Below are 22,414 nucleotides of genomic sequence, written 5' to 3'. Positions count from 1 at the left end.
CCTCCCTCTTGCATTCCCTCCCGCCCTCCCTATCCCACCTCTCTAGGTGGTCACAAAGCACCGAAGTGATCTCCCTGTACTATGCAGCTTCTTCCCACTAGCTAGCTATTTTACATTTGGTAGTATGTATATGTCAATGCTATTCTCTCACTTCATCCCAGCATACCCTTCCCCCTCCCCGTGTCCTCAAGTCCATTCTCTACATCTGCATCTTTATTCCTGTCCTGCCCCTAGGTTCTTCAGAACCATTTTTTTTAGATTCCATATATATGTGTTAGCATACTGTATTTGTTTTTCTCTTTCTGACTTACTTCACTCTGTATGACAGACTCTAGGTCCATCCACCTCACTACAAATAACTCAGTTTCGTTTCTTTTTATGGCTGAGTAATATTCCATTGTATATATGTGCCACATCTTCTTTATCCATTCATCTGTCGATGGACACTTAGGTTGCTTCCATGTTCTGGCTATTGTAAATAGAGCTGCAATGAACATTGTGGTACATGACTCTTTTTGAATAATGGTTTTCTCAGGGTATATACCCAATAGTGGGATTGCTGGGTCATATGGTAGTTCTATTTTTATTTTTTAAGGAACCCCCATACTGTTCTCCATAGTGGCTGTATCAATTTACATTCCCACCAACAGTGCAGGAGGGTTCCCTTTTCTGCACACTCTCTCCAGCATTTATTGTTTCTAGATTTTTTGATGATGGCCATTCTGACTGGTGTGAGGTGATACCTCATTGTAGTTTTGATTTGCATTTCTCTAATGATTAGTGATGTTGAGCATCCTTTCATGTGTTTGTTGGCAATCTTCTTTGGAGAAATGTCTATTTCGGTCTTCTGTGCATTTTTGGATTGGGTTTTTTGTTTTTTTTGATATTGAGCTGCATGAGCTGCTTCTATATTTTGGAGATTAGTCCTTTGTCAGTTGCTTCATTTACAAATATTTTCTCCCATTCTGAGGGTTTTCTTTTCGTCTTGTTTATGGTTTCCTTTGCTGGGCAAAAGCTTTTAAGTTTCATTACGTCCCATTTGTTTATTTTTGTTTTTATTTCCATTTCTCTAGGAGGTGGGTCAAAAAGGATCTTGCTGTGATTTATGTCATAGAGTGTTCTGCCTGTGTTTTCCTCTAAGAGTTTTATAGTGTCTGGCCTTAAATTTAGGTCTTTAATCCATTTTGAGTTTATTTTTGTGTATGGTGTTAGGAAGTTTTCTAATTTCATTCTTTTACATGTAGCTGTCCAGTTTTCCCAGCACCACTTATTGAAGAGGCTGTCTTTTCTCCATTTTATACTCTTGCCTCCTTTATCAAAGATAAGGTGACCATATGTGCATGGGTTTATCTCTGGGCTTTCTATCCTGTTCCATTGATCTATATTTCTGTTTTTGTGCCAGTACCATACTGTCTTGATTACTGTAGCTTTGTAGTATAGTCTGAAGTCAGGGAGCCTGATTCCTCCAGCTCCGTTTTTCTTTCTCAAGATTGCTTTGGCTATTCGTGATCTTTTGTGTTTCCATACACATTGTGAAATTTTTTGTTCTAGTTCTGTGAAAAATGCCAGTGGTAGTTTGATAGGGATTGCATTGAATCTGTAGATTGCTTTCGGTAGTAGAGTCATTTTCACAATGTTGATTCTTCCAATCCAAGAACATGGTATATCTCTCCATCTGTTTGTATCATGTTTAATTTCTTTGATCAGTGTCTTATAGTTTTCTGCATACAGATTTTTTGTCTCCTTAGGTAGGTTTATTCCTGGGTATTTTATTCTTTTTGTTGCAATGGTATATAGGATTGTTTCCTTAATTTCTCTTTCAGATTTTTCATCATTAGTGTATAGGAATGCAAGAGATTTCTGTGCATTAATTTTGTGTCTTGCTACTTTACCAAATTCATTGATCAGCTCTTGTAGTTTTCTGGTAGCCTCTTTAGGATTCTCTATGTATAGTATCATGTCATCTGCAAACAGTGACAACTTTACTTCTTCTTTTCTGATTTGGATTCCTTTTATTTCTTTTTCTTCTGTGATTGCTGTGGCTAAAACTTCTAAAACTATGTTGAATAATAGTGGTGAGAGTGGGCACCCTTGTCTTGTTCCTGATCTTAGAGGCAATGGTTTCAGTTTTTCACCATTGAGGATGATGTTGGCTGTGGGTTTGTCTTAAATGGCCTTTATTATGTTGTGGTAGGTTCCCTCTATGCCTGCCTCTGGAGAGTTTTTATCATAAGTGGGTGTTGAATTTTGTTGAAAGCTTTTTCTGAATTTATTGAGATTGTCATATGGTTTTTATCCTTCAGTTTGTTAATCTGGTGTATCACATTGATTGATTTGCATATATCGAAGAATCCTTGCATTCCTGGGATAAACCCCACTTGATCATGGTGTATGACCTTTTTAATGTGCTGTTGGATTCTGTTTACTAGTATTTTGTTGAGTATTTTTGCATGTATGTTTATCAGTGATATTGGCCTGTAGTTTTCTTTTCTTGTGACATCTTTGTCTGGTTTTGGTATCAGGGTGATGGTGGCCTCGTAGAATGAGTTTGGGAGTGTTCCTCCCTCTACTATATTTTGGAGGAGTTTGAGAAGTATAGTTGTTAGCTCTTCTCTAAATGTTTGATAGAATTCGCCTGTGAAGCCATCTGGTCCTGGGCTTTTGTTTGTTGGAAGATTTTTAATCACAGTTTCAATTTCATTATTTCTGATTGGTCTGTTCCTAGTTTCTATTTCTTCCTGGTTCAGTCTCAGAAGGTTGTGCATTTCTAAGACTTTGTCAATTTCTTCCAGATTGTGCATTTTATTGGCATATAGTTGCTTGTAGTAATCTCTTATGATCCTTTGTATTTCTGCAGTGTCATTTGTTATTTCACCTTTTTCATTTCTAATTCTGTTGACTTGAGTCTTCTCCCTTTTTTTCTTGATGAGTCTGGCTAATGGTTTATCAATTTTGTTTATCTTCTCAAAGAACCAGCTTTCAGTTTTATTGATCTTTACTATTGTTTCCTTCATTTCTTTTTCATTTATTGCTGATCTGATTTTTATGATTTCTTTCCTTCTGCTAACTTTGGGGTTTTTTTGTTCTTCTTTCTCTAATTGCTTTGGGTATAAGGTTAGGTTGTTTATTTGAGATTTTTCTTGTTTCTTGAGGTAGGATTGTATTGCTATAAACTTCCCTCTTAGAACTGCTTTTGCTGCATCCCATAGATTTTGGTTCATCGTGTTTTCATTGTCATTTGTTTCTAGGTATTTTTTGATTTCCTCTTTGATTTCTTCAGTGATCTCTTGGTTATTTAGTATTGTGTTGTTTAACCTCCATGTGTTTGTATTTTTTACAGTTTTTTTTTCCTGTAATTGATACCTAGTCTCATAGTGTTGTGGTTGGAAAAGATACCTGATACAATTTCAGTTTTCTTAAATTTACCAAGGCTTGATTTGTGACCCAAGATAGGTCTATCCTGGAGAATGTTCCATGAGCACTTGAGAAGAAAGTGTATTCTTTTGTTTTTGGATGGAATGTCCTATAAATATCAATTAAGTCTATCTTGTTTAATGTGTCATTTAAAGCTTGTGTTTCCTTATTTATTTTCATTTTGGATGATCTGTCCATTGGTGAAAGTGTGGTGTTAAAGTCCCCTACTACGACTGTGTTACTGTCAATTTCCCCTTTTATGGCTGTTAGCATTTGCCTTTTGTATTGAGGTGCTCCTATGTTGGATGCATTAATATTTACAATCGTTATATCTTCTTTTGGATTGATCTGTTGATCATTATGTAGTGTCCTTCTTTGTCTCTTGTAATAGTCTTTATTTTAAAGTCTATTTTGTGTGATATGAGAATTGCTGCTCCAGCTTTCTTTTGATTTCCATTTGCATGGAATGTGTTTTTCCATGCCCTCACTTTCGGTCTGTATGTGTCCCTAGGTCTGAAGTGGGTCTCTTGTAGGCAGCATATCTATGGGTCTTGTTTTTGTATCCATTCAGCCAGTCTATGTCTTTTGGTTGGAGCATTTAATCCATTTATATTTAAGGTAGTTATCGATATGTATGTTCCTATTACCATTTTCTTAATTGTTTTGGGTTTGTTATTGTAGGTCTTTTCCTTCTCTTGTGTTTCCTGCCTAGAGAAGTTCCTTTAGCATTTGTTGTAAAGCTGGTTTGGTGGTGCTGAATTCTCTTACCTTTTGCTTGTCTGTAAAGGTTTTAATTTCTCCGTCGAATCTGAATGAGATCCTTGCTGGGTAGAGTAATCTTGCTTGTAGGTTTTTCCCTTCCATCACTTTAAATATGTCCTGCCACTCCCTTCTTCGTTGTGGAGTTTCTGCTGAAAGATCAGCTGTTAACCTTATGGGTATTCCCTTGTATGTTACGTGTTGCTTTTCCATTGCTGCTTTTAATATTTTTTATTTGTATTCAGTTTTTGATAGTTTCATTAATATGTGTCTCGGTGTGTTTCTCTTTGGGTTTATCCTGTATGGGACTCTCTGCTTCCTGGACTCAATTGACTGTTTCCTTTCCCATGTTAGGGAAGTTTTCAACTATAATCTTTTCAAATATTTTCTCAGACCCTTTCTTTTTATATTCTTCTTCTGGGACCCCTGTAATTCGAATGTTGGTGTGTTTAATGTTGTCCCAGAGGTCTCTGAGACTGTCCTCAATTCTTTTCATTATTCTTTCTTCATTCTGCTCCTTGGCAGTTCTTTCCACTATTGTATCTTGCAGGTCACTTATCCGTTCTTCTGCCTCAGTTATTTTGCTATTGATTCCTTCTAGGGTATTATTAATTTCAGTTATTGTGTTCATCACTGTTTGTTTGCTCTTTAGTTCTTCTAGATCCTTGTTAAATGTTTCTTGTATTTTCTTCATTCTGTTCCCGAGATTTTTGAACATCTTTACTGTCATTATTTTCAATTCTTTTTCAGGTAGGTTGTCTATTTTGTCTTCATTTATTTGGGTTTTTAGGTTTTTACCTTGCTCCTTCGTCTGTAACGTATTTTTTTGTTGTTTTTTCTTTTTGGATAGGTGCGGCGGTATTCCTGTCTTACTGGTTGTTTGGCTTGAGGCGTCCAGCATTGGAGTTTGCAGGCAGTTGGATAGATCCGGGTCTTGGTGCTGAGATTAATACCTCCAGGAGACCTCACTCCGATTAATATTCCCTGGGGTCTGAGGTTCTCTGTTAGTCCAGCAGTTTGGACTCAGAGCTCCCACCACAGGAGCTCGGGCCCAGCCTCTGGCCTTCGAACCAAGATCCCGCAAACTGTGTGGTGTGGCAAATAAAAAAGAAAAAAAAAAAAGAAAAGGAGGAGTACAATATCAAAGAATAAAAAACAAAATAAAATTAGAAAGATAAAAAATATATTAGGAAAAATAAGAATATAATTGAAACAACTGCAACAAGGTAAAATAAAACCACAACAGAAAAAAGGGAATAAAAGTTGGGGGGCGGGGGGAATAAGCCAAAAGGAGAGAACAGTAACAAAGTATGAAGAATAAAATAAAATTAGAAAATAAAAAGTTTATTAGGAAAAATAAAAATATAAATGAATCAACAACAGTGAATCAACAAGGTAAAACAGAACCCCAATCTAAAAGAGGAAAAAAGAAAAAGAAAAAAAAAAGCCTTGGCTCTGGGGGTGGAGTTTAGGAGGGGTGGAACATAGGCAGGGGCGGGGTTTAGGGTGGGGCGGGACCTAGGCCGGTGGGGGGGGTGACGCCTGAGCATGGGGCGGGGCCTTTGCTTAGGACCCTGTCGCTGGGGGTTCCTCCCATCCCCTTAGGTGTCCGTGGTCCCCCACCGGTGCCTAGTAGGTGCCCTAGTTGTGCAGAGACATGAATTCTGCATCCTCCTAGTCTGCCATCTTGACTCCCCCATCTGCTGAGTTCTCTTGCTTCAGTTTTTGACATATCCGTTGCCCCCGGGCCATTGGGTGGGCTGGTTCCTGACTGGCGTGCACGCTCTGTGCTGGTGGTAGCCCGGAATTCCGCACCTGGAGAAACTTTTTGGCCAGCGGGGCAGCTGCAGGGAGGTGGACAAGGGCCATCTCCATAACTGTTTGTTTTGCAAAACTGAAACTCTATACCCATTAAACAATCACCCCCCATTATTCCCTCTGCCAGCCCCTGGTAACCACCGTTCTACTTTGTATTATTTTGACTAAATAACTTAAGTAAAATCGTACAGTGTTTGTCTTTTTGTGACTGGCTTATTATTTCACTTAGCACAATGTCCTCAAGTTTCATCTATGTTGTCACATGTGACAGAATTTCCTTCCTTTTTAATGATAAATAATATTCCATTGTATAGATATACCACATTTTGTTTATCCATTTATCTATTGATGGGCATTTGGGTTGATTCCACATTTCACCTATTGTGAGTAATGCTGCTATGAATGTGGGTGTACAAGTTATCTCCTTGAGACCCTGTTTTCCATTCTTTTTGATGTATCTCCAGAAGTAGAATTTCTGGATCATTTGGTAATTCTATTTAAAATTTTTTGAGGAACCACCATGCTGTTTTTCACAGCAGCTGTACCATTTTACATTCTTACCAATAGTGCACAAGGGTTCCACTTTCTCCACATCCTCACCAACACCACTTGTTTTCTGTTTTTTTGATAGTAGTCATCCTAATGTGTGTGATGTGGTATCTCATTCTAGTTTTGATTTGCATTTCCCTAATGCAAGTGATTTTGAGCTGGAGGGGGAGGAGCTTGCAACAATGGGGTGAGGTACAACAACAATGGCCGCCTAACTTCCTAACTTCACCTCTGATCAGAATCAACAACCGGCTGTCGGAGCATAGATTTCCGATATTTGGAGGGCAGGGTCCTTTTTGTCTGCCTCTGTGTAAGCGACTCCAGGAACACATGCACAGCTGCATGCCTCATGGCTGGGGGTAGGGGGTGGGTACGGGTAGCTGCTACTGTGCTACCAGTTGAAATTGACTGAAATTAACCGCGATTTGCCCTCCAAGTCTTCCTGTGGATGTTAAGCCTTCAGTAGGCTTAACAGAGTTCCAAAAAGTTACATCAGACAGATTCTGCCAGTGTAATTTTTGTCCAGGTGGGGAGACAGATTCCTGGTGCTTCCCATTCTACCATCTTCTCAGAATCCTCTCTGTGGATGCCTTTTTGTGCTGTCCTGAGCTATGTCCTGTGAATTATAGAAATTGGTCTCAGACCCAGGGCAGGGCTAAAAGTGGACATACTTCTCTTAAGCTGATGGGGCTCAGGGAAGGATAGAAGCTGGGTGATGGGCAAGGAGTCATTGGGCTCTTATCTTGCCTGGGTCTTCCAGCCCCCTGGGAAGTCTTGTTTTTCCTAGAAGGTGGCCTGAGGCTTGGCTCTTCACAACACCTTTGTCCCTATGGAACCTTTTTGCCTTCTGCCACCTCCCTATTGCCCATCTGCCCTGTGTAGATTGTAAGAGGTACATATCTTTATTGCATGATTTATATGAAATGATATTTTAAAATGATTTTTAAAAGAAGTCTATTTGAAATCATACATGGGTAATTATGTAGGGGTGGGCAGACATTGAAGACTGAGTAAAGTAGCACCTACCTCTTAGCCTTGCCTTGTAACTGTTGGACATCCTCTGTGGAGGGTGTGAAGGGGCTCCAAGTAGAGGTCATGGATCCAGGGTAAGTGTTGGCCCTGTATATTCCACCTAAGGTTTTCATTCATTCTTCCAGCCAGTTTTGTACAGACAGGGGTCCTGGCCTAAGGTGTGTTTAGAGCTGGGGTGAGAGTGGTAGGATTCTCTCTGAGCTCATGTCCTGGTGGAGCTTTTGGGGAACTACTGCCCTGCCAAGGAGAGAAGAGGTTACTTGCTCCAGAAAGTAATATGCCAACCATCCCACCAGTTATGGGGAAAAGTTGCATATATAATTCTGGAAGAAACTGTACAGATTAGGCCTCTTGTCTCTAGGATAGAATTTCTGTGAATAAAAGCCAAATGTACTTTTATTGTTGCCTCTGTTTTTCTGCAGGTAATGCCTTGAACATTTCTGTAACCAGATGCCTTTGCCTTTCTCTTTTGGCAGAGGAATGTCACAGCATCCGGAGTCATCCCTCAGATTTCTCTGATCATGGGCCCATGTGCCGGTGGGGCTGTCTACTCCCCGGCCCTAACAGACTTCACGTTCATGGTAAAGGTAAGAAAGAAGGACCTGGTTCTCCTGCCCTTTGAGAGTATTACAGTACCTCACCTGCAATAACAATAATTCCTGACCCAGATCTGGGTTGTTATCTGCACGCTTATTGGATTTCAATGCAGTGCTGATAAGGTCTTGGTGGAGAGAAGGTTTTGGCATGAAGACTGTAGCTTGTGTGGGTTCGGTGGCAGAATGTGCTTGTCTGCTTCATTGGTGGGTGATTTTACTTGTTGATCTGAATTGCAAATGATTTTCAGGTAATCAAAGGTCCTGTCATCTGCCCAGACAGATGATCATTTACTGAATCCTATTCAGAAAGTTTCTCATGGAAAGCTTTTCTGTAAACTGCTTCACTAGGAGGTTGTTTCTTATGTCCTACCTTTATTTCTTCAGCTGTTTGCCATTTTATTACGTTTTGTCTATGATGGTAATGGTAAATCTGATCTCCAACTTCATTGTAAAGAGGTACATATCTTTATTACATGATTTATATGAAATGATATTTTAAAATGATTTTTAAAAGAAGCCTATTTGAAATCATACATGGGTAATTACCTTTAACCTGATACTTAAAAAAAAAAATCAATCTTTTCTTCTTAAATATTTTTAACCATAATGAGCAATAAATGTCAAGACAAATTAGGGGGCAAAAAGGAAAGAGAGTCATCCAGTATGAAAACAGTGTAAACAGAGGGAGCATAAATAGGAAACACTTTTCTCTTTGGCAGTAGGAATTAAAGTTTAGCAAAGTACTTACCCCTTGACTCAACTATTCTTTCTTGGTGACAGATTAAAAGCAACCTAAATGTTCAATGTTCAGTTGAGGGTGGACTTTAAAAATTAAGATGACCACATCTCTTATTTCCTGAGCAAAGCAGGATTCCTTGAACTTTGCCCACTAAATCTATATATGCCATACCTATGTGGTGCTACCCCAGTTGTCTTCCTACCTGGCAGGAGGTGTGGGATCAATTCCTCTGGCTAAGACCATTCTTTCCTCCTCTCCCTACATACATGCTGGAAAATTCTAAACTGCTTTCTCTTATTTTTTTTTAATTAATTTATTCTTTTTTTTTTTTGGCTGTGTTGGGTCTTCATTGCTGCGCGTGGGCTTTCTCTAGTTGAGGCGAGTGGGGGCTACTCTTCATTGCAGTGTGCTGGCTTCTCACTGCGGTGGCTTCTCGTTGCGGAGCATGGGCTCTAGGTGCATGGGCTTCAGTAGTTGTGGCATGTGGGCTCAGTAGTTGTGGCATGTGGGCTCAGTAGTTGTGGCTTGCAGACTCTAGAGCACAGTCTCAGTAGTTGTGGCGCACGGGCTTAGTTGCTCTGCGGCATGTGGGATCTACCCGGACCAGGGCTCGAACCCGTGTTCCCTGCATTGGCAGGCGGATTCTTAACCACTGCACCACTAGGGAAGCCCTACTTTGTCTTATTTTTAAAACATTTTTTCCCAGTTTTATTGAGATATAATTGATATATAACATTGTTTAAGTTTAAGGTGTACATTTTTAAAATAATTAATTAGTTAATTAATTAATTTTTGGCTGCGTTGGGTCTTCATTGCTGTGCACAGGCTTTCTCTAGTTGCGGTGAGCAGGGGCTACTCTTCGTTGCGGTGCACGGGCTTCTCATTGCGGTGGCTTCTCTTGTTGCGGAGCACAGGCTCTAGGCGCGCAGGCTTCAGTAGCTGTGGCTCGAAGGCTCTAGAGCGCAGGCTCAGTAGTTGTGGCTCATGGGCCTAGTTGCTCCGTGGCATGTGGGATCTTCTTGGACCAGGGCTCGAACCCGTGTCTCCTGCATTGGCAGGCGGATTCTTAACCACTCTGCCACCAGGGAAGCCCCCTTAAGGTGTACATGTTGATTTGATACTTACATATTGTAAAATGATTACCCCCATAGTGCTCTCATAATTACCATTTCTTTTTTGTGGTGGTTAACATTTAAGATCTACTCTCTTAGCAGTTTTCAAGTATGTGATACAGTACTGTTAACTATAATCTCCATGTTGTACATTAGATCCCCAGAACTTCTTCATCTTATAACTGGAAGTTTGTATCTTTTGACCAACATCTCCCCTCACTCCAACACTGCCCCCGCTCTTAGTAACCACTATTCTTTTTCTGTGAGTTCAGCTGTTTTAGGTTCCATGTATAAGTGAGATCATACAGTATTTCTCTTCCTCTGTCTGACTTATTTTACTTAGCATACGCTAAGTGAAATGCCCTAAAGATCCATTCATGTCATGAATGGCAGGATTTCCTTCTTTCTCATGGCTGAATAATATTTCTCTGTGTTTGTCTGTGTGTATGTATGTGTCACTTTTTTTTATTGATATGGATATCCAGTGGATAATTCTGTGTGTATATGTGTATTTGTATGTATGTCACATTTTTTTTAATCCATTCATCCGTTGATGGACACTTAGGTTGTTTCCATATCTTGGCTACTGTGAATAATGCTGCAGTGAAATGGGAATGCAGTCATCTGTTTGAGGTCCTTATTTTATTTCCTTTGGATATATACCCAGAAGTGGGATTGCTGGATCATTTGGTAGTTCTATTTTTAGTTTTTTGAGGCGCCTCCATACTGTTTTCTATAGTGGCTGTATCAATTTACATTCCTACCAAGAGTGCACAAGTGTTCCCTTTTCTCCACATCCTCACTAACACTTGTTATTTCTTGTCTTTTTGATAATAGCCATTCTAAGAGGTGTGAGGCTAAAACCTCACTGTGGTTTTGATTTGCATTTCCCTGATGATGAGTGATGTTGAGCATCTTTTCATTAGCCATTTGTATGTTTTCTTTGGAAAAATGTCTATTCATATCCTCTACCCATTTTTTAATCAAAAAAAATTTGTTTTGCTGTTAAGTTTTATGAGTTCTCTATATATTTTGGATATTAATCCCTTATCAGATATATGATTTGCAAATATTTTCTCCTATTTGGTAGGTTGCCTTTTCATTTTGTTGATTGTTGCTTTTGCTGTGTAGAAACTTTTTAGTTTGCAGTAGTCCCACTTATTAATTTTTGTTTCTATTGCGTTTGCTTTTGGTGTCATCCATAAAATTATTGCCAAGAGCAGTGTCAGGGAGTGTTTCTCTATGTTTTTTTCTAGGAGTTTTACGGAGTCGGGTCTTTAAGTCTTTAATCTATTTTGAGTTAATTTTTGTGAGTGGTGTAGGATATGTGTCCAGTTTCATCTTCTGCATGTGGTTATCCAGTTTTCCCGCCATCATTTATTGAAGAGACTATATTTTCCCCATTTAGTGTTCTTGGCTCCCTTGTCAAGTATTCGTTGACTGTATACGTGAGAGTTTGTTTCTGGGCTCTTGATTCTGTTCCATTGGTCTGTGTTTCTTTTCATGTGATGCCATACTTCTGTAGAAAAATGACATTGGAATTTTGATAGGAGTTGCATTGAATCTATAGATGGCTTTGGGTAGTACAGACATTTTAACAATATTTTTATAAACATGGGATTTTTTTCCCACTTACTTGTGTCATCTTTGGTGTTTTTCATCAAAGTCCTACAATTTTCAGTGTTTAGATCTTTCACCTCCTTGGTTAAATTTATACATAGGTATTTTGTAATGTTTGATGCTATCGTGAATGGGCAGGTTTTATTTCTTTTTCAGATATTTTCTATATAGTGTATATTTTGTACATAGTGTATAGAAATACAACTGATTTCTGTATGTTGACTTTTTGTACGCTGTGTCTTTTAATCCTGTGCTTTCATCCTAAGCAATTCCATCCTCCACTTGCAGAACTTTAATTAATACCTGTATATTGGCACCACCTCCTCTTTCTTGTCCTCCGCAACTAATCATTAAGCCTTAACCATTCTACATCTTAACTATTCCATATGTTTAATGAGAGTACAATAAAAATGCTAACAGATTCTTTCTTAAAGGTCTAGACAAGTTCATATTAACAAGAAAACTACAGTGTAAGAGTAGACATTCCATGAAGGAAGTGCAATGAAGGGCTAGCCCTGCCAGGTGAGAAAATATGTTATAAAGCTAAAATAACTAAAACTATTTGTTCAATTTGTAAATAAATAGACCAGGGAACAGAACAGAATTGAGAAACAGAACAGAATTGACAGATAGATATAAATATATTTAGACATTTAATTTATGATGGAAAGGATATTGTTCTATTCAGGGTCACTGATAATGGCAGTTTCTTGTATCAAAGACACCAACGATTTCTATATCATTAAATCCAATTGACATTTCTCAGTCCTATCTTACTTGACCTTCCAGCAGCATTTGACCTATGTCATCACTTCTTCCTCTTTGAAACGTCAGGGCACTATACTCTCTTGGTTTTCTTCTAGCAATTCTCTCATTCCCTTGGTGATCTTATCCTACCTCAAGACTTTAAATATCCATGTATGTATATGCTGACAACTCTTAAACCTATTTCTTCAGGATGGAACGGTCTCCTGAACTCCAGGATTAAACATTCAGTTACCTATCAACATTTCCATTTGGACTTTAATGGGTTTCTCAAAATTGATAAGTTTTGATCTCTAATGAGCCCCTCCCAAAGTGCTCTCTTATACCTTTCCCCATCTCAATAAATGGCAAGACCAGCCTTCCAGTGGCTCAGGTCAAAAACATTGACTCATTTTTCTGTTACATTCTGAGTTCAATCAGTCTAAAATCATATTTGCTCTATTTTAGGATATAATCTAAAATATAATAAAATTCCTATGTACTTCTTATTACTTACACTGCTATTACTTTGATTCAAGCACCTCACCTGGATTATTGCATAATCCTTCTAACTGGTCTTCCTGCTTCTGTCTCTGCCTCCTCTCCCAGTTAATTAAAAAATTTTAAACAATTAAAAATTTCTAATGTAATACATACTCAGGGAAGTACATAAAATACGTAAAGTTTAGCAATTATTATAAAGTACAGATCCATGTAAATGACACCCAGATCAAGAAATGGCCCTCCAGGAGCCTGCCCCCATTACCCTCGTAATCAGTATTGTCTCCTTCCATCCTGCCTAGAAGTATTTGTCTCAACTTTTATGGTAATTTTAAAATTTGCTTTGCTCTACAGTTTAAAATCTTAATTATGCCTCACTAAACAATGGGGTTAATGCTGCCTATTTTGACCTTTAATGTAAAGTGAAACATAATATGCATTCTTTTGTGCGTGACTGTGACGCATGTTTATAAGATTTATCCATGTTCTTTGTAAATGTAGTTCATTTTAATAGTTGTGTAGTATATTATCTTAAGATCCTCATCCTTTCTACTGTTGATGGATATTTGTGTTTCAAGATTTTTGTCATTGCAAATGATTCTGATATAAGTATTCTTATACATGTATCTTGGCGCATACATATTTCAGTTTCTCATGGTGGGGCAATGTTAGGTCATAGGATATACATGTCTTCAGCTTTTCTATGTAATGCCTGTTTGCTGAAGAAGTTGCAGCAATTTACACTTCTACTAGCAGTGTGTGAGAATTTCACTTGTTCTACATCCATGCCAGCACTTTTATTGACATAATTTAATTATGCCAGTTTGCATGTGGTCTCTCATTGTTTTTTTCTGTTTTTTTTTTTTTTTTTTGGCTGTGTTGGGTCTTCGTTTCTGTGCGAGGGCTTTCTCTAGTTGTGGCAAGCGGGGGCCACTCTTCATCGCGGTGCGCGGGCCTCTCACTATCGCGGCCTCTCTTGTTGCGGAGCACAGGCTCCAGACGCGCAGGCTCAGTAGTTGTGGCTCACGGGCCCAGTTGCTCCGCGGCATGTGGGATCTTCCCAGACCAGGGCTCGAACCCGTGCCCCCTGCGTTGGCAGGCAGATTCTCAACCACTGCGCCACCAGGGAAGCCCCTCTGTTTTGTTTTTAATTTTAATTTTATTTATTTTTGGCTGCATTGGGTCTTTGTTGCTGCACGCAGGCTTTCTCTAGTTGCGGTGAGCGGGGGCTACTCTTTGTTGCAGTGTGCGGGCTTCTCACTGCGGTAGCTTCTCTTGTTGCGGAGCATGGGCTCTAAGCACGCAGGCTTCAGCAGTTGTAACTTGTGGGCTCAGTAGTTGTGGTGCGCAGGCTCAGTCATTGTGACGCACTGGCTTAGTTGCTCCGCGGCATGTGGGATCTTCCCGGACCAGGGCTCGAACCCGTGTCCCCTGCATTGGCAGGCGGATTCTTAACCACTGCACCACCAGGGAAGCCCTCTCATTGTTTTAATCTGCATTTCCATGACTAATGAGGTTGAACACCTTTTCATATGTTTCTTTTTTTTTTTTTTTTGGTTGTGCTGCGCAGTTTGCGGGATCTTAGCTCCCTGACCAGGGATTGAACCTGGGCCTCAGCAGTGAAAGCGCTGAGTCCTAACCATTGGATCACCAGGGAATTCCCTCATGTTTCTTTCATGGCATGGCTGTTCATCTGTTTTACCCATTTTTAAAAATTGAGGTTTTTGTTTTTTTCTTACTGATTTTTAGCAGTTCTTTGTATATTCTGGATGTAAGTTCTTTATCAATTATATATATTGCACCTGTCTTTTCCCACTCCGTGACTTCAGTTTTTTCTTCTCAATGCTACCCTTTGAGCAGAATTTTTAAAAAATCTTTTTATCTTGAAATTTCAAATTTACAGAATTCTTAACTGTTTGAGAGTGGGTTATATATATCATGTCTCTTTACCTTTTTAATGCTTCAGTATATAATTCTTTTTTAAAAATTAATTAATTAATTAATTAATTAATTTGGCTGTGCCGGGTCTTAGTTGCGGCACGCAGGATCTTCATTGCCGCTTGTGGGATCTTTGCTGTGGCATGCTGGATCTTTAGTTGTGGCATGCAAACTCTTAGTTGTGGCATGCGAACTCTTAGTTGCAGCATGTGGGATTTAGTTCCCTGACCAGGGATCGAAGCTGGGCCCCCTGCATTGTGAGTGTGGAGTCTTAGCCACTGGGCCGCTAGGGAAGTCCCCAGTATATAATTAAGAACTAGGATGTTTTCTTACATAACCAGTTGTTAAATTCCAGAAGTTTAACACTGATACAGTACGTTTTAAAAAAAATTGTAGAATATACATAAGAAATGGTTAAGTGGTAAGATTTAAGTTACAGTTCTGTTTGTGCAACCATCATCACCAGTCATCTCCAGAACTTTTTCATCTACCCCAGTTGAAACTCTGTACTCATTAAACATTAGTTCTCCATTCCCTACTCCCAGGCCCTTTCTGTTGCAGAATTTGTGGACTCATACAATATTTGTCCATTTGTGACTGGCTTATTTCACTTAGCATAATGTCTTCAAGGTTCATCCATATGGTACCATGTTTCAGAACTGCCTTCCTTTTTTAGACTGATTAATATACCTTTGTATGCAATACTACATTTTGTTTATTCATTCATCTGCCAATGAATACTTGAGTTGTTTCCACCTTTTGGCTACTGTGAATAATGCTGTAATAAACATTGGTGTACATGTATCTGTTTGAATCCCTGTTTTCAGTTCTTTTGGGCATACACCTAGGAGTGGAGTTACTGGGTATTATGGTAATTCTGTTTAATATTTTGAAGAAACATCATACTGTTTTCCACAGTGGCTGCACCATTTTCCATTCCCACCAGCAATGCACAAAGGGTTCCAATTTCTCTACATCCTTGCCAGTGTTTGTTTTCTGTTTTGATAATAGCTATCCTAATGTGTGTGAAGTGGTATCTCACTGTGGTTTTCATTTATATTTCCCAAATGATTAGTGATGTTGAGCCTCTTTTCATATTTTTGCCATTGGTATATCTTTTTTGGAGACATGTCTATGCAAGTCTTCTGTTCATTTTTTGATTGGATCATTTTATTGTTGTTGTTGAGTTGTAGGAGTTCTTCGTATATTCTGATATTAACCCCTTAACAGAGCATGATTTGAAAATATTTTCTCCCACTCTGTGGGCTGCCTTTTCATTCTGTTAGTGTTCTTTGCACAGAAGATTTTAATTTTGATGAAGTCCAGTTTGTCTACTTTTGTAGTCTCTGCTGTTATTATCATACCCAAGAAATCTTGCCAAATGCAGTGTCACGAGACTTTCCCTGTATGTTTCCTTCTAAGTTTTGTAGTTTTAGCTCTTGTGTTTAGTTCTCTGATCCATTTTGAGTTAATTTTTGTATATGATGTAACATAAGGTCCAACTTCATGCTTTTGCACGTGGATATCCAGTTTTCCTAGCACTATTTCTTTTTCTTTTCCATTATAGTTTATTACAGGATATTGAATATAGTTCCCTGTGCTATACAGTAGGTCATTGTTGTCCTATTTTATATATAGTAGTGTGTATGTGTCAATCCCAAACTCCTAATTTATTCCTCTCTCCACCCCTTCCTCTTTGATAACCATAAGTTTGTTTTCTATGTCTGGGAGTCTGTTTCTGTTTTGTAAATAAGTTCATTTGTATCATATTTTAGATTCCATATATAAGTGATATCATATGATATTTGTCTTTCTCTTTCTGACTTGGTTCAGTTAGTATGATAATCTCTAGGTCCATCCATGTTGCTGCAAATGGCATTATTTCATTCTTTTTTATGGCTGAGTAGTATTCCATTGTATATATATACCACATCTTTATCCATTCATCTGTTGATGGACATTTAGGTTGGTTCCTTGTCTTGGCTATTGTAAATAGTGCTATAAATATGAATACTGAGGTGCACCTATCTTTTTTGAATTAGAGTTTTCTCTGGATATATGCCCAGGAGTGGGATCCGGCACCATTTGTTGAAAAGACTGTTCTTTTGCCATTGAATGGTCTAAGTATCATTGTTGAAAACCATTTGACCAGGCATGGAAGGGTTTATTTCTGGGCTCTCTATTCTGTTCCATTGGTCTATATGTCTGTCTTTATGCCAGTACCACACTGTTTTGATTTCTGTAGCTTTTTAGTAGGTTTTGAAGTCAGGAAGTGTGAGACCTCCAACCTTGTTCTGTTTCAGAATTGTTTTGGCTGTACACAGAGTCCCTTGAGATTCCACATCAACTTTAGGATGGATTTTTCTATTTCTGCAAAAATGTCATTGAGATTTTGATAGGGATGATGTTGAATCTGTACATTGCTTTTGGTAGTTTTTACATCTTAACAGTATTGAGTCTTTCAATCCATAAATAGAAGATATCTTTTCCATTATGTCTTATTTAATTTCTTTCAGAAATGTTTTATAATTTTCACTGTACAAGTTTTTTTTGCCTTTTTGGCTAAGTTATACCTAAGTACTTTATCCTTTTAGAAACTATTGTAAATGAAATTGTTTTTGTAACTTCCTTTTCAGATTGGTCATTGTTAGCGTACAGAAATGCAACTGATTTTGGTGTGTTAATTTTGTATCCTGCAACTTAATTTGTTTATTCTAACTTTGTGCGTGTGTGGAATCTTTGGGGTTATCTACATATAAAATCCATGTCATCTGCAAACAGATAATTTTACTTCTTCCTTTCTGACTTGGGTGCCTTTTTCTTTTTCTTGACTAATTGCTCTGGCTAGGATTTCCAATACTGTGTTGAATGGAAGTGGAGAAAGCGGGCATCCTTGCCTTGTCCCTGATCTTAGAGGAAAAGCTTCCAGTCTTTAACCATTGAGTATAATGTTAGCTGTGCGTTTTTCATATGTGGCCTTAATCATGTTGAAGTAGTTTCTTTCTAGTTTTCTGAGTATGTTTATCATGAAGGAGTATTGAATTTTGTCATGCTTTTACTGCATTGAGATGATCATGTAATTTTTTCCCTTTGTTCTTTTAATGTGGTGTATTGATATTGGTGTGTTCAACCATCCTTGCATTTCAGGAAAGAATTCCTCTTGGTCTTGGTGTATAATTCCTTATAAAATGTTGAATTAGATCTGCTAGTATTTTGTTGAGCATTTTTGCATCAATATTTATATGGGATATTGATGTGTACTTTTCTTGTAGTGTCTTTGTCTGGCTTTGGTATTAAGGTAATGCTGGGTCTCAGAATGAATTAGGAGGTATTTCCTTCTCTTTAATTTTTTGGGAAGAGCTTGAGAAGGATTGGTGTTTAATCTTTCTTAAAATGTTTGGTAGAATTCACTGGTGAAGCCATTTGGTCTTGGGCTTTTCTTTGGGAGGTTTTTGATTACTGATTCAGTCTCCTTACTAGTTACAGGTCTATTCAGATTTTCTAATTTTTCATGATTCAGTCTTGGTGGTAGGTTATGTGTTTCTAGGAATTTGTCCATATCATCCAGGTTATCCAATTTGTTGTATAGAATTGTTCATAGTACTCCTATAATCTTTTTATTTCTGTGGAATTGGCAGTGATGTCCCCACTTTCATTTCTGATCTTAGTAATTTGAGTCTATTTTTTCTTAGTCCATCTAGCTAAATATTTGTCAATTTTATTGAGCTTTTTGAGGAACCAAGTTCTGGTTTTACTGATTTTTTTTTTCTCCCTCTATTTTTCATTTATCTCGGCTCTAATCTTTATTTTCTTTCTTTTGCTAACTTTGGGTTTAGTTCTTTTTCTTTTCTTTTCTTTTTTTTTTTTTTTTTTGCTTGTTGATTTTTTTGGCTGCATTGGGTCTTCGTTGCTACGAACAGGCTTTCTCTAGTTGCGGTGAGCGCGGGCTACTCTTCGTTGCGGTGCGTGGGCTTCTCATTTTGGTGGCTTCTCTTGTTGTAGAACATGGGCTTTAGGTGCACGGGGTTCAGAAGTTGTGGCACATAGGCTCAGTAGTTGTGGCTCGCAGGCTGTAGAGCGCAGGCTCAGTAGTTGTAGTGCATGGGCTTAGTTGCTCGGCGGCATGTGGGATCTTCCCAGACCCGGGCTCGAACCCGTGTCCCCTGCATTGGCAGGCGGATTCTTAACCACTGAGCCACGAGGGAAGCCCTGAGAACTTACTTTCTTAGTGTGTTTAACAGATTTAATTCCCCTCTTAGCACTGTTTTTGCTGCCATCTCGTAAGTTTTTGTACGTTTTCATTTCTCAGTATTTTCTAATTTCCCTTGATTTCATCTTTGGTCCATTGGCTGTTTTAAGAGTGTGATGTTTGGGACGTCCCTGGTGGCGCAGTGGTTAAGAATCCGCCTGCCAGTGCAGGAGACACGTGTTCGAGCCCTGGTCTGGGAAGATCCCACATGCCGCCGAGCAACTAAGCCCATGCACCACAACTACTGAGCCTGCGCTCTACAGCCTGCGAGCCACAACTACTGAGCCTGTGCACCACAGCAACTGAAGCCCACGTGCCTAGAGCCCGTGCTCTGCAATAAGAGAAGCCACCGCAATGAGGAGCCCGCGCACCGCAACGAAGAGTAGCCCCCGCTCGCCGCAGGTAGAGAAAGCCCATGCGCAGCAAGGAAGACCCAACGCAGCCAAAAATAAATAAATTTATTTTTAAAAAAGTGTGATGTTTAATTTCCCCATATTTGTAAGTTTCCAGTTTTTCTTGTTTCTAGTTTCATTCCATTGCGATCAAACAAGATAGTTTGTATGATTTCAATCTTTTTAAATTTATTAAGACTTGTTTCACATATGCCTAACATGTAGTCTATCCGATATAATACTGTTGTCCACTCTACCATCTAGATTCCAGTTTGGTCACTTGTCCCCAAAATGTCCTGAATGGCATTTTCTTTCTCCAGTACAGGATCCATTTCAGGATCACATATTGCCTTTAGTTGTCATGTTGCATTAATTTCCTTTACTCTGTGACAATTCCTCAGACTCTTTGTCATGACATTTTGAAGGTTACAGAATGAATTATTTCATAGATTGTTGCTCAATTTGGGTTTATCTGGTATTTCCTCACGATCAGAATCAGATTAGGTATCCCAGCCTGTCTACTACATTAGTGATGTTGTATCCTGCTCAAATGATCACATCTGGAGGCAAGTGATGGCCATCTGCCCTTCATTGGTGACATTAATTTGATCATTGTTGAGGTGTTGTCTGGTTTCTCCACTGTGTAGTTACCGTTTTTTCTTTGTAACTGATACTCACTGGGGAGATGCTTTGAGACCATACAAGTATGCTGTTCCACATTATACTTTTTTTTCCTTGATTTAGTATCTATTGATGATTCTTGTCCAATCCAATCTTTACAAGATGGTTATTTTCCAGCTCCACCACTTGCTTCATATCAGTTGGTGATCTACTCTAAGGAAGAGCCCTGCTTTTCTTGGGCATTTGTTTATTTCATTGACTTAGTATGGGTTCATGGATTTCCTATTTTACTCAGTGGTTTATATTCCATTACAGTACTATCATTATTTTGATGCTCAAATTGTCCTTCCTTTAGCCAGTGGGAGTCCCTGTAAGCTGGCTTCTGTGCTCTTTTGATAGGAGAACCAATGTCATATGTATACTTTATGGGTAGTGTGTTTTAGTTCTTGAACTTTTTCCTGCCCTGAAGTCATGAAGATACTTTCTATTTTCTAAAAGTTTTATTATTTTGCCTTTTATGTTTGCATCTAAAGTTGGAGTTGACTTTTACACATAGTATGAAATAGAGGCTAGTGTGATTTTCTTAAAAATTTTTTTCCAGTATAGACACCTAGTTGACCTAGAGCCTTTTATTGAAAAGAACAATCTTTCCTGCTCTGTGATGTCATTTATATTGTGACTCAAGCGTCCATATATCGAGTGTTTCACTGAGCTTTCTTGGTCTGTTTGCTTATCTCTGTGCCAGTCAGTACCATACTATCAATTACAATGGCCTTATGACAAATGCTGATACCTGGTACAGCAAGTTGCCCTTCTGTATTTTCTTTAAGTGGTATGGATATGGGACATTCTTGACCCTTTGCATTTCCACAATTTTTTTTTTTTTTACAACTTTGAGATATAACTCACGTACGGTGAACTGCATACACTTTAAGTTGTGCAATTAGAGCTTTGATGCGTGTATACAACCATGAAGCCATGACCACAATTAAGATAATGAACATAACCATCACTTCCCAAAGTTTCCTCATGTATTGTTGTAATTCATTCTTTCCTACCTCCCAGCCCCGTCTTTAGGTAACTGTTCATCTGCTTTTTTTTTTAAATTAAAAAATTTTTTAAAAATTTTATTTATTTATTTTTGGCTGTGTTGGGTCTTCGTTGCTGCACGCGGGCTTTCTCTTGCTGTGGCGAGCGGAGGCTTCTGTAGTTGCGGCGAGTGGGGGCTACTCTTCGTTGCGGTGCGCGGGCTTCTCATTGCAGTGGCTTCTCTTGCTGCGGAGTACGGGCTCTAGGCGCATGGGCTTCGGTAGTTGCAGAACATGGGCTCAGTAGTTGTGGTGCACAGGCTTTGTTGCTCCACGGCATGTGGGATCTTCCTGGACCAGGGATCGAACCCGTGTCCCCTGCATTGGCGGGTGGATTCTTAACCACTGTGCCACCAGGGAAGCCCTCATCTGCTTTTTATCACACAGGATTAATTTGCATTTTCTAGAATGTTATATAAACAGAACCATACAAAATGACATTTTGTATGTACAAAATATATACAAAAAGTATGTACTCTTTTTTTTTTTTTTTTTGACAGGGCTGGTTTCTTTCACTTAGGATAATTATTTTGAGATTCACTTGTTGATGGAATTGGGCTGTTTCTAGTTTTTTTGTTTTTGGCTGTGTTAGGTCTTTGTTGCTGCGTGCACGCTTTCTCTAGTTGCAGTGAGCGGGGGCTACTCTTTGTTGTAGCGCGTGGTCTTCTCATTGTGGTGGCTTCTCTTGCTGCAGAGCACAGGCTCCAGGCACGTGGGCTTCAGTAGTTGCAGCATTCGGGCTCAGTAGTTGTGGCATGCAGGCTCTAGAGCACAGGCTCAGTAGTTGTGGCGCACGGGCTTAGTTGCTCAGGCATGTGGGATCTTCCCGGACCAGGGATTGAACCCGTGTCCCCCGCATTGGCAGGCAGATTCTTAACCACTGCGCCACCAGGGAAGTCTCTGTTTCTAGTTTTTGATTGTTACAAGTAATGCTCTTATGAACATTTGTTTTGAGTCTTTGTGTGGAGTGTGGAAGATAGACCTCTCTAGCTAGGCCATTCTAGCAAGATTCCAAACCAAGGAGCCATAAAATAAAGACTGATACAACACAGATAATAGTCTAAGGACTAATGTCCTTAGTATATAAAAACAACTATCTAGGTGGAGAATGGGCAAAGAACATGAACAATGAGCTGACAGAGATGATTGTAGTAAGATACTTATTGCAGCATTGCTTGTTATAAGTACAACACTGGCAACAGTCTAAAGGACCATCAGTAGTTGACAGTTAAGTAAGTTGTG

At 39.0% G+C, this 22,414-nt stretch overlaps 1 protein-coding gene across 1 annotated transcript in view; it reads left to right on the top strand.

Moving 5' to 3' along the window:
- PCCB (propionyl-CoA carboxylase subunit beta) overlaps positions 1 to 22,414 on the top strand; it is an 83,649-nt gene that overhangs the window by 14,818 nt on the left and 46,417 nt on the right. The window contains exon 6 of the mRNA XM_061194631.1: positions 8,049 to 8,159. Coding sequence (XP_061050614.1) covers positions 8,049 to 8,159 — 111 coding nt within the window. The remainder of the gene's footprint in view (positions 1 to 8,048; positions 8,160 to 22,414) is intronic.

Source organism: Eubalaena glacialis, chromosome 6 (genome assembly GCF_028564815.1).
Source record: "Eubalaena glacialis isolate mEubGla1 chromosome 6, mEubGla1.1.hap2.+ XY, whole genome shotgun sequence".
Classification (NCBI taxonomy): Eukaryota; Metazoa; Chordata; class Mammalia; order Artiodactyla; family Balaenidae; genus Eubalaena; species Eubalaena glacialis.
The sequence above is the reverse complement of the archived record's forward strand: the minus strand, read 5'-3'. Positions and strand labels throughout refer to the sequence as shown.